Source organism: Malurus melanocephalus, unplaced genomic scaffold, assembly GCF_030028575.1.
Source record: "Malurus melanocephalus ecotype Western Australia unplaced genomic scaffold, MMel_1.1 scaffold_923, whole genome shotgun sequence".
Classification (NCBI taxonomy): Eukaryota; Metazoa; Chordata; class Aves; order Passeriformes; family Maluridae; genus Malurus; species Malurus melanocephalus.
The window spans coordinates 78,532-91,675 of NW_026624155.1; the positions used below are offsets into that span (position 1 = coordinate 78,532).

General features: G+C 40.3%; 1 protein-coding gene across 1 annotated transcript in view; it reads right to left on the reverse strand.

Annotated features, from left to right (window-relative positions):
* Window positions 1-13,144, reverse strand: part of PCDHAC2 (protocadherin alpha subfamily C, 2) — a 47,020-nt gene that overhangs the window by 28,270 nt on the left and 5,606 nt on the right. The window contains exons 2-3 of the mRNA XM_057386160.1: window positions 7,851-7,909; window positions 5,620-5,708 (exon numbers count right to left, since the gene is read on the reverse strand). Of these exons, the coding sequence (XP_057242143.1) occupies window positions 5,620-5,708; window positions 7,851-7,909 (148 nt within the window). The remainder of the gene's footprint in view (window positions 1-5,619; window positions 5,709-7,850; window positions 7,910-13,144) is intronic.

Sequence of the window (13,144 nt, forward strand, 5' to 3'; positions counted from 1 at the left end):
TGGTGTGCTTTATGGGGATGATTTTTTCCATGATACAAGAGGCTGTGAATCAAATCTCTGTGATACTTTCCTATGTAGTCTTAGGAACTGCTTAGGGCCTTCATTTTGGGAATTTATTAAATCACTGATTTGAAGACTAATTTTCATGAGAAACATAAATAACTAGGCTGCTCTCTATTTCCCCTATTCTGTTCTTTAAAATATTACACATACTATCACAGTGTTTCTTAGACCACGAAAGGTACAAATTTTAGGGCAGATACTATGTTTTGCATGTACTTCTGGCTGTGAAATTTGGAATTATGAAATTCCATAGAAATCTGGTTATTCATTAAAAATAGAGAAAGGCTATAGATATGCACAGCTGCATTTTCTAGCTCCTTCCATTTTAAACAACTGCAGCATTCTGCAACAAACCAAGAACCCAGCTTTTTTATCTGAGTTGCCAATCAGTTATTATCTTTTAAATCTTTAATCAATGAACTGCTAAAGCTAAGCCAGAGCAGTGTCCTCTGCTCTAATTGGTAAATTAACCTTTCACAGTCTCAAAGAAACAGCACTTTCAGCCCCTGCACATTCTTTGCAGTGAATGAGTGAATTCTTGCTTGATGAGTCCTAATCACACCCTTTTTCTGTAGATGAGGAAGGTCATTGAAGAAGGTGAATACAAACTCACTGACATTTAGGGAGAAATTGTCCTCCACTTACATCCACAGTGTAAAGCTAGATGAAATTTGTTACAACTCTCATCACTCTCTGSGTTATTTTCTTAGGCTCTTTCTCTTTAAACTGGATTTTTAGAAGACTAATTCAGAGGCCAAGAGCTTTGTGACAGTACTGTGGGACTCTGTAAAGCTTTCACGGTAATGCTAGCCTGGTTTCCTGGTTTCAAGAACAGTGTCTGTTCTAACAGTGAGAGTCAACACCCCACCCCCCAAAAAAAAAACTCTTCATTCTTTCTGTGCTGWTGTTACAAAGATGCAGACAATGTCAAATGATTATTCCATGAAAAGAACAAATAACTGCATTGCAGCTTTCTGTCCCACTCCTCACAGTCTACTACCCAACCGCAGTGTGCCAATCTTCTTTCCAGTGACCTTTGCTCAGCAGTCACTTAAAAATCAACACAGTGCCATTCCCAGTGCAATCTGCCTCCTGCAGACCTTCTAGCASCTCTTCCAGTTGTTTCTCTCTACCAGGTGCTCTGTGCTCACCTTTCTAGACAAGGTTTTTACTGGTGTCCCCTCTCATGCCTTGAGSTTTCTCTGCTCAGATCTCTCTTTATTACACTGCCATCCCATATCTCATCTGGGCTCTTCTCACACTGCTACATTTGAACTCAGCATCTCTTTCAGATACAATATTCACGTTGGATTTACTTGCTTGATATTCAAATTAGTCTGTGAAACACAGAATTGGGAATGCCACAATAGTGGATAATTATAATGATTTATTTCCCTATTAAAGCATTCCTTGAATTTTTCTTAAAATCCACACAAGAACCCCTCTCCTTTTCATAGTTTTCCCACAGTCATTCTGTTCACAACACGCTACCCCAAACCAGCAATAAAAAACCCACTAGGAAGTCTGACTTTACCTTTCAAACAACTTTGCTTATTTGACATATTTACAGTTGCTTCACATTTAATTTTCAGAATTCATCACTTACTCTACATCTCATGCCCCAGCAATGGTCCTGATTGCAGCAGGAACCATCCTCTGAGAGCAATMTTCCATAAAAACTGTAGTTCCCAGYAAAAACCCAGGGCAGTCTAGGAGTATATGGGCAAAGAATAACCCCAGCTAGCACAGCACATTGAGAAGGCCACACATAGGCAAGAAGGAGTGAACAACAGGAAAAAATGAATAAAACCAGGAAAGCTGTGAGATACACAAACTTCAGAGGACACATGTTGAAAGAGTCAGACTGGGCTGATGGGATGCAAGGAGCTTTGTATATCTTTGTATAAAGGGACCTTGAATATCATGTTGTTTCCACCCCCCTGCCATGGGACACCTTCCACTATCCCAGGTTGCTCCAAGCCCTGCCCAACCTGGCCTTGAACATTTCCAGGGATGTGGCAGCCACAGCTTCTCTGGGCACCCTGTGACAGGGTCTCACCACCCTCACAGGAAAAAAAATGTCTTCCTGCAATGCTCCCACCAGTCCATGATGGTCTCTGCTGTCCTCCCATCCTTGAGACAGCCCAAGCAGGCTCTGTTAGAATAATTGCACTGCATCCAACTCTGGGGCCCCAGCACAGGAAGGACATTGACCTGCTGGAGCTTTAAAAAACAGGGCTACCACCTCTCCTTCCCAGCTAATTCCCTGAGAAAAGGAAAAGAAATAGCTATAGATATATTTAGAAGACTGTTACCATTACAAAATCAGAAGTATAAAATTAGTGTATTTTAGGATGGCATTTGCCTAGGCAATCTTAATTCAGTCCCTTGTGCATAATTGTAAGGATAGACACTGAAATCCTAATTTCCTGAAAGACCGTGGGCTATTTGAMATGGACTTCAGAGATGCCAGTATTTCACCCACGGCTTCACCTACACACTTACAAATTTCAGATGCAGATTTTATCATGRGATCCTTTCATCTTTTACAGAGCTGTCTGAATGGAACTATTTTATTTTCCCCTCTCTACATATGCTGTGTGGCCCAGTGCCCTTATTTACTGCACACATATAAAGTCTACATTGAACAGAGGATTTGAAATTTCTCATGACTGTTTTTCATCACAAATCCTTATTGTTCTCCTGAGTCTCACATGTACTATGAAAGTACCTGTTTTWGTGAAGCATTTGCATTACACCAGTTCTGTTTTGTAGATGGGAASCAGCAGCACAGAGATTTGTCTGATGCCTGCTAACTCTAAGCTCTGAATTATTCATAGGCCTGATTTATTCAGAAGTCTTCAGTGTTTTATGTCTAGAGCAAAATTTCTGTTCATCTTAGTTTCTGTTATGAGCTCCCACCATTTTTGCCAATCAAGCTCCATTTACTCTGCATTAGTGATCAAAAAACCAAAGTTCACTCAGATTAGTGGTCACCTAAAGTCTGATGGAATTGCCAAAATTGTCAAAGGAYATGGAGCAGAAACCAGCAACCTGTCTTCATTCCCTGAACTCACTATATAGTAAACTCAATGCCAGAGGGAGTTTGAACCTTCTTGTCCCACCTCACCTGGAAGTTTCCTGACTGCAAACSTACAATCTGTTGGACTGGAGCATCAGAAAATGCTAACACAATTTAAAATGCCACATCTATATTCACTGTTCCTTGCATGGATGGAATACACAATAAAGTCAAAGGAATGCTGTCAGTCAAATAAGGACCAGGTTTTGCTTGGGCAACACGTATTTTCTGCAAAACATGTGATGATGTTCAAGTTCAGCTGTATATTAGGAATTAAGGATTTACTGATTAAACATTTGACTTGCTATTACAGGTCTTGAANAAAAAAAAAAAAAAAAAAAAAAAAAAGAAGAAAGAAGCACTGAGAGAGATATCTCTGGGAAACTACAGGCAGGATTCTAAACCAGTGGTAGTAAATGAATATACGATGTAGTGAGGCTACAAAAACTAGCAAAACCACAACCATTAATCCTGAGATTTCTCCATGAAACACTTGTCTGCTGTTAAGCATCAGGGTTATCTATAGCTTTTGGTTACAAAGGGAGGGGAAGAATATTATCTGAAACACACTACAAAAAAAAAAAGACTAATTAATGTAATATCAGGGTTACTAATATCTTGGGAATGGACAAAGACAAAACAAAATCATCTTCTTTGTGCAGGGATGTATTCATTGCACAAGTGCCTCGGTGCACAGTCGAGCAGAGAAGCAGCAATAAGAGCCAGGGGTTACTGCTGCTCAAACAAAAACATGTTCAAGTTCCCAAAGTAAGTTTAAAATTATAAGATCCAAAAAGGAATAGCAAGCAGGAYTCCAGATAATGGAACAGGGCTCTGGGACCCAAATGTCAATGGAGCTCCTCAGATAGCAGAACCATCCTACCTTTGCACTTACATTGAGGTGCTTGGAAATTGGCAGCACCAGCAAGCAAACATCTGGAGAATGTTTGTACCCATATTGAACTTGGTACAAGGCAATACACAGTGCTCAGTCAAGGATGATTAGTGCAGCCAAAAGCCTGAGGGAGCCCCTTGCAAAGGTTAGAGTGTACTTGTGGTGACATTTTCAAATGCAAGCTCAACAGTCACACACCCTTCATACTSTGCAAAGGCTGTGTCTTCCTGCAAGGCCTGAAACAGCAGGAAGGGCACACAAACCCCAGGTGATCATAGCCTAGGGCCCCATTATATATTAAATTAATTTTCAAATCTGTTTCTGCAAACAGCCCTTCTCCAACACAAGTGCAGGTTTTGCTGGGCACCATTAATTTGTGGATGTTGTAACTGTGATCACAAATTCCCAAATTTTCCTCAGCCCTTCATCCAGGTGARATTCCCATTTAAGTAAAAAGGTAGGTTTGCACCAAAAAAGATTAAACAAAGCAACTATCATCTTTTCTACTGGACACCTCACTTCCCAGCATTTGAGCTGCCTGTGTGATATGAGCATCACCCCCTGTTTGAATTTCTGACTGACACTGCTCACAGAGCTGTCATACATGGCTCAACACCCTACACAGGACATCCCTGAGTTTACAGTTTAGTTTGGACATGACTGAAAACAGTGACTGACTGCTCTACTGTGTCTCTATATTATTCCTGCTCCAAAATCAAAAGTGAGAATATGTTTTTGTCTGCACTGCAAAACATACAAGCAATTTTTTTTCTAAACTCCATGAAAACCTTCTGTCAATTCTTATTGACTGCTGTGAAGCCATCAGTCAGTGACAGAGTAAATGAAGCTACATTCTAAACCATGCTTTCTGTCATTTACTTTGACAAATAAATAACATTTTAGTTTCCATCAYCATGTATTAGTGAATGAAAAGAGCTAGCAAAAATTAGGTCTGATTTCACCACAGAAAATGAAAATGAGAAGAGATATTCAAAGAAACTTACTGGCTTTGTAAAAATAACAAAAGGAAAACTGATAAGCTCCTACCCCAGTTTTACTGTTCTTTTGAAATGGAGGGCAAATCAGTTCTAGAATACACACATCAGAACTGAACCGTTATTCCATTATTCCATTATTCCATTATTCCATTATTCCATTATTCCACTACACAAACCAGTAACCTCCAAAAGTAGGGTGAAAGCTGGGATCAAGGACTCTTATCTGCAGTGCTCATCTGAGGCTGACTAAAGAAAAAGATGCATTTTATGCTTCATTGTTCCACTCTATTTAGATTCCATGGATTAATTTACAAGAACTTAATATGCAGATCACAGAATATTCTGAGTTGGAAGGGAGCCACAAAGATCATCAARWCCAACTCTTAAGTGAATGGCTCATATTTTRTACAGGGATTGAACCCTCAGCACTGGGGTTATTAACACCATGCTCTGACCAGCTGAGCTCATCTGAGGGTCTTCACTCAGATAAAAAATAGAGGAAAAACTAAACAGAAGCATTAGGAGGTCGACTGCAGCTAACATTAGCTGTTCACAAATATTCTGGATTTTCACATCCTTACCTGCTGTAGCACTGGAGACCGTTGGCCACTGCTGATCAGGCCCTGCTGGTCCTCCACGCAGGACTCCTGCCTCCTCCATATGCACAGCACTGGATAAGCAAATATCACAGTTSGATTATACAGTTCCTTTCTGCCCTGGACTTCACAACATTTCCCTTTCCTGCCTCTCTTCAAAGTTCATAACTATTTATGACTGCACAGCTACTCCTACAGTATTGCATGATGTTAACAGCATGACAAGCAACTGTTTTGACTTGCAAAAATACCTTTGATTATTTACTAAAACCCAGTTGTGGCATAACCTATAAAACAAACACACCTGMAGGACACTTTGCTCTCATTGACTGGGAATCCCTAATAAGGAAGTTACACATCTTTGCTATTAAGAYGTAGCAATATTAAGGAAATTATTAAAAAGTTGGTGGAGTTAGTTCTGAGCTTCTGCCATTATGCTATTTTAATGGATCTCGCCTTCMTGGGTTACTGCACTCTTCTCATGAGCAATTCAGGAAGAGAAACACATTTTCTCAAATGCAAAAGCTAATACARCAAATTTCACAGTGTCACATCATGAGCACTGGGAATTGAAAGCACCAATTTGCACCTTTCATGGAAGGAAAAGAAAAAATCTGTTATTTTTAATACAAAATGAAGCATGTTATTTAAATGCAGCTCCTTAAGAGAAACAGGATTCCGTGACTGKGTCCCTGTCTCTTCTCTTTGGCTCCACACTTCCTTTCACTTTTTCAGCTSAACTTAAGGGGCAGTTTCAACCAAATGTGGCAGACATCAAGGGTACCAAATTTCTACAAGTTTTATGAAAAATCAGCATTTTATGAAAATCATCTGCTGGGCAGGGCACACAGGCTCAGAACTGAGATTTCAGGTGTGAGAGAGCAGAACAGGTACAATTTCCCAGAAAGGCTCCATTAGCTTCCCTCCTTGTGGGATGAATTGTTTTAAATAAGTTCTTACTTTTCATTAATGGTTCAAGTAGCTTCAGACAAGATCTTGAATTTTGTATAGAAAGSAATGTGGATCCACAAGAGCATGCCTGACTCAGGACCAGCAGATCAGGTGCTCAGGTAGGCAGAATTCCTTCTTCAGGATCCTGCTCCCCAGACTGTTCATTGATTTTGCAGTTATGGATTACAAAAAGAATTGAAAGTCACAGCAGGAATATAAAAGAAAGAAAACAGCTTGCCCAGTAGGCCACAAAGTCAAGCTTGCTCTGTCTTCCTTTGCTTTTGGTCCTTGAGGTTTAGATTCCTTTTTACACAGCATCTCAAAGTCAGTCAGGAGTCACTGTGTCTTCATCCACACAAAGCACAGTGTGACTCTGAATTTAGGATTTCAACCTTATGAAGACTTTTCAGCCCTTTGGACAATGGATAAAMGTGATGTCTGCAATACCACTGAACCAACAATTTTGAGAAATTCATGCCATCCTGCACTTTGTGATGCCACTAGGAATGAACTGCAGCCTTGTAACTGCATCTAAACCTGCATGGGAATCTTATTAATCACATCAGATTACACCTGAATATAGAATCAGTTCTCTAATCTGCTCAGGAGAGCAAAAGCACTGTTTGATTTAGGCTCTACAGAAACCATTTTGGTATAATTCTCTTGATTTCCAAGTGTACTGAGTAGAAAATTATAACAGAGACTGCTTGAGATATTAGGCAGTGGATTTTCAGAGATGTCTAAAGAGATTTGGACAAAAGCCTCACTTTTCCTTCTTTGAAAATCCATCTCACATCTTCAAAAAGCCCTTTCAACAGCATTAATCTTCTTGATTGCACCATGTGGTTAATAAACCTGCTGCAGGAACAGCTACTTTTATGGTAATGAGAAAAAGAAGATGGAAATGCAGACTGCCTATTGAAACATCAGCACCGGTGATTACAGTGAGCTTTAAAATAAACAAAAATACATAATGACAATTAAATGATTCAATAATTGGAACAATTACATCTTGACAGTCAATGGATACAAAAGCAGAATGTAAAATAAGAAAACAGCACTGCTCTACAGCAGTGCAAGAACAGCATAAGATTCAAGTCAGASTGAATCTGYAGCACTCGGAGATTGGAAGTGACAGCAGCAGAACTCAGGAGCTTTCCATCTCAGCACAGATATCATCAGTCTAGAGCATCAGAGGAACCAATTTCGTCCTTTTCAGAGGAAAAAGACAGAATTCCCCTTCACTGAAGAAACACCACACATACCTTTGCATTCCTGCCCTCAGGGATGCAGAGTAGCGCCAGTCCGGATTGGGATGTTTTGGCTGTGGAAACAAAAGCCCAGGACAGTGCTGTTAGTGTCAGTAAAATGTGATAAAAATCATTTGCATCTGGCTAATTTTGTCAGAAAATCCTATATGGATCTACTCAATTTTTGTGAATTGCCAAATCTTTCTACAAATCTAAAACAACTTTCAAATGGGCACACAGGGAGTGTCTCTGTGATAAATTTGTCTGCATGCCAAGGCCTTTGGCTAGAGACAATCTCTGTGGAACAACATTTAATGCTGCAAACTGGTGGAAAGCTGTTCCATACATTCATACCTTTTGGGATAAAAACTCAACATTATAAATCYAGAAAATATGTTGTTTTTTTACCTGATAAGGTGGGGAAACTCGAACTCCTGCTCTGAATAGTATCTGCCTGAGGGTGTAGAAATGTAGCTCCCTGAGAGGGGGATGTGTGGGGCAGTGAGGTTTCTGCTGGAATTCAGCGTACTGCAGAGGACTGCAATGGATGGTATCAGATTTGCAGACTGCAGCAAGTCTTTTATTAAGGACAGMCATGTCCATAATACCAAAACCTATTCAATCCTCCATATTCATGAGAGGGCAAAAGAGGTAGAAGGGGAAAATAGCCAGCAATACCTTTTGACYGATAAACCTCAGCATATGCTGATGTGCTGCAGCATGACTTGCTAAATAAGGAGATAATTAAAAAATACTCTGTTGATCAAAAATTGCTCCAGAAAATAATTTTCACATTGTCAGGAGACTGCCACTGTAATTTTCAACTACAGCCAGTGAATGCAAGCTCAGGTCCCTTAAAATTGAGCCCTAAGGACTTACCAAGGTTATTTCTCAAGATACCAGAAACATTATTCTCTATGTGACAGTGTAGTGAGTGCTTAAGTTCAGGCACTGGAATTCAAAGACAGAACTTTTGTCCAAAAACGTAATGGACTACATTCATTCCTGATGTGTCTTGCACAGTGCCAAACACACAAATAATATATGACAGTAATGGTTTAATTCTCTTCAAATTATTGGAGGCAGATCAGAAATGAATTTGACCCCATTACTTGAAAGAGAAAAAGAAAGTGTTGAATGTTCTGAATTATTAAAAGCCAACTCTGTCTTTCCTCTTGAGGTTTGGGGTATGCTTTCCCCTGGATCAATAGGTTTTATTCAAACAAAAATGGAGCAATTACAACTTACAGTATTGCTCTATCACCATWCCTCCCAGGTCCAGCATCACTCAAGTCTGAGATGCTCTTGGATGATGCACATACAAGCATTCTTTATGGTCTGAGTTACACAAAAGGGAGGMGGCTGTTATTTGCAACCACACATTAAACATCTGTGCTAGCAATTTCCTTCCCATTTAGCCCCCTGTTCTCTGTCATGCTCAGGTTCTGCTGAGTTTAGCAGAAAGTGGGTGGTTTGACAAGAGGGCCATTATGCATGGTTCTAGTCTTTTCTGATTAATTCCATTTTGGCCCCAGTCCCAGGGATGTCAAAGCAACTCTAAAGTCAACCACATAGTAACCATCAATGAAGGAGGATAGAGGACAACACACACTGATCAGATCCTCTCCTGAACTTGCCTTTCTTGAGTATGAAGAGTGCTGACACCAAAAGTCTTGACTTCTGCTGGGGATTTTTTTTTTTTATTGCAGGGGAACTTCTGGACTGGAGGAAAGCCCCTTTGTTCTGTTTTGCGATTTGAGAGGTGCAGGTTATGAACTTGGAAAGGCTTGTAGGCAATGTGAGGAGAAGAAATCTTACCACAGTCCCAGGCAACACACAGAAAAAGAGGGATTACATCAAAGCACTGAAAAAGTCTGACACAAGTTGGGTGGGAAAACGACCACTCACTCACAGTATATAGATTTTTGGTTTTCAGAGGGGACCTTTTCAATTCTTGGCTAGAAGACAAAAATCTGTGTTTGCAATGGGACATCAGATCTTAAATGGRTGATGATGGCAGGAGGAACTCATCAGTTGGAAATTCATCATTTATTCATTTCATATACATGGACCAAGACTTCTCATGTCAATATAAGAAAAATAACAATTAAGAAATTGTTCTTTTCAAGAGTTACTACCCAGAAACTGTGGCATCTTGTGGCTACTTCCAAACAGCTATAACCCTTTAGGTAGGGGTGTAGTGCTGYTTCCAAAGGAGCAGAAGAAGGAAGGAGGGGACAGGATGAGAAAAATGYACTCTGGAGGTGGAAAGATCTATTGCCACAGTTGACTGTCAAGGGCTGGGGTTTTTTTTAACTGTGAAAAAAAGTCAATATATTTTCAAATCGAGAAGCCAAATAACTTCCTTTTGAAGTTATTACAAGAAGAACAAAAGCATGAGGCAGTTTGGCAGCAGTCTGCTTTTGTGCAGACCTATTCTCAGTCACTTTTACCATGTGCTTGCTGCTTGACTGGGTAGTTTCAGAGCTCAACAAGAGGCACATTTGTCCCACACTTGTGTTACCACAGGGCAATGTCCTGCAGCTGACAAAATCAGTGAAATTTCTGTTTTGTCAGCGTAACTRGCTTCTCCTTTTGTTCTGCTACAGACAGTAATCCCTTCAGTTTCTCTGGCCATAAGAGAAAAGTTGTTTCAATACATYTCTAAATGAGACTGAACTATAAAAGCAAAAGGCATGACCAGTACTAGAAGTTCTGCAGAGTAGAAAAGGCAAACCTGTTCTGTAATATTTTTCTCCAGCTCAGATGCAGCAGTCTTAGAAATTCTCAAGGATTTCACAGCCTACACACTTTGGTTGGTTTATATCTCTGGCTATGAACAGACCACCTTTACCAGACCCCTCCCTGAACCCTGCCAGGTGGCCAAGTGCTGTCCCATGGCATGCAGTCACTGTGCCATGACATGATGTGACCCATCTCAAAGGAGAGCTGAGTCCTTGGGCAGTCCTGGGGGACAGGGAKCTGCACAGCAGCTCTCAGTGGCTCTGCAAAGCCCCAGCACWGACTTGGCTGTGAGATGAGCAGCWGGGTCACAAACCAAYACCAYCAGRACAAGRGACAGATGCCCAGGAAGTGTGAGTSCAGAGAGGAAGCACAAAGAGGAATACTGGCTCTGAAGTGGTCCAGATGCTTCTCAGTTGTGTATCCCCACACTGTCCCACAATGCTCATGAAGAMAACACTGTTCCTTTTCCCTCCCCACTCCCACCTCATGACATGACCCTGTTTATCACAATCCAGCACATTYTACTAAGTTTAATGTAACTTTAGCTTGCCACTTCCCTCAGAGATTTTTGGAGGTCATGTAGCAAGTCCAGCATGTCCTGACAGGAGGTGAAATAAATCCCATGATCCAGCACAAAAGTAATTAACCATTCCCTGTTTCTCCCATCAGCTGCTTTTCCTGATTCAGTTACAGCACACACCATCATAGTGTGAGATGAGTCAAAATCTACCCAGGTGCCTACAGAATTGGTTGTCACTGCMCCAGGTGGAAACACCTCATGCCACCAGTTTGGTCCCGCTGGTTTTTCCAGGCACCACAATTACATTCTGCCAACCACACAACCACAAGCATTAACGTAACTAATCATAAACAACCAACTCTGTGGGGAAGGTCTGATAAGCAAAGTGAATGTATAAAATAAACCAGAACCACCTGAGGACCAAGAAAGCTCGTGTAAAATGTCACACAGCTGTTTTCAAATGGGTAATTGAAGAATCATTTCATTAGTTTGTGAAGAATAAATGCAGTTGGAAATAYATTGTTACATATGTTTTCTTCAGTTCTCTTTTTTAGTTAATACTGCAATGCAGTAAGAATTTATATCTAGGATAGAAGGAATTTTAGGGTTTTTTTTTTAATATTGTAATGATCCCATATTTAATGGACCAATGCAAACACTACATTTCACTTCAGTGCTTGCTAGAAATCTGCTTGAGGTAGAGAAGTGTGAATCAAATATTTACAAGCAGTTACCAGATGCTGAGACTCCTAAAAACATCCCACTTCATTCTGATTTCCACACAAATGCACAATGGAATGACATGARGTATATTTATCAAATGTATCTCCTTTGAAGCCATAATAAAAGCCTTTTAGAACCTCTGACCTCATAAGGCTCTGCYTATTTTCTAACAATGCTGACAGGTGTGAGGAAACAGGCTTCTATTCCTGGTTTCCTTCTGTAAATGTTTAGAATTATCTTGATGTGGAGAACAAACTATTTAAATACATGTTTATCATTCAAGAAATCAAAAAGGAAACTGGAAAAGGGTGTAATGCAAAAGCCCAGAGTCTGGGAATGTTCATTTGCATTCCTAACTCTGCATTCCTTCAATGAGGTGAAGGGAGCAGACAAATGCATCTGTAAAGTACATTTAATGAGTTCCAAGAGAAGGAAAACACCTCTGCTTAATCTTGGATGCAAATTTCTGCTGGCACAGCAGAAGCCTCAAACCAAGCTCCTGACTGCCCTGAAGCACAGAGCACTGTCCCTGCTTAGTCGAGCAGGTTCAGACATTGCCATTAAACAAAAGAACAAACATTTATAGTTAACCTTTTCAATGTCAGTAGGGCTGGAGAATTTCTCAAAGGATTAAGTTCTTGAACTGAGATTGTAAGATATTCCACCATTAATACCTTTAAATCCTCTGAGAGAAATCTCTTGGACAGACTGTTACCAACAATGCTGTGGGTTTACCAGGTTTAGACACTTCAAAATGCGCTTGCATGTAAAGCAKTATCAAAATGTGTTCAATTCAAGTAGTTTTTTTCTTTTTTCCATGTGTTCAGCAAGCTGGTTTTGAAGTGGAAAATACAGAGAAAGAAACAGAAGMGGCGCAAACAGCTGTAAAAACTCCAGTGAAGCCCCTGGCTCTTACCACCATCAATGTGCAGGTTTTTTCACTTTCTTAAAAAGTGTCCATGAAGCAACACGTTCTATATCTGAACATCACAGGAAACATCATATTTTGTCAGCCACGTGTGTCACTATACAATACAAAAAAGGGTRCAAGGAAATGTATAATATAAAGAGTTTATATCTAGTTCTATCAAGTATCCAGGCTGCCCWCTCCTCATTAGGAATGTGCCAGGCTGCCTTCTGGGACAGAAAACTCCTGTTAAAACAYGTTGGTTTGATTGTTATTTCCTGAGTTGAAGGGAAAAGGCTGTCATGAGATGCAAGACATAAGAAATGAGCTTAACTGCACAGGATGCAAGAACAAGACAGGAAAGATGAAAAGACAAACCAAGGACCAGACACTRCCCAGACATCATTCAGCATC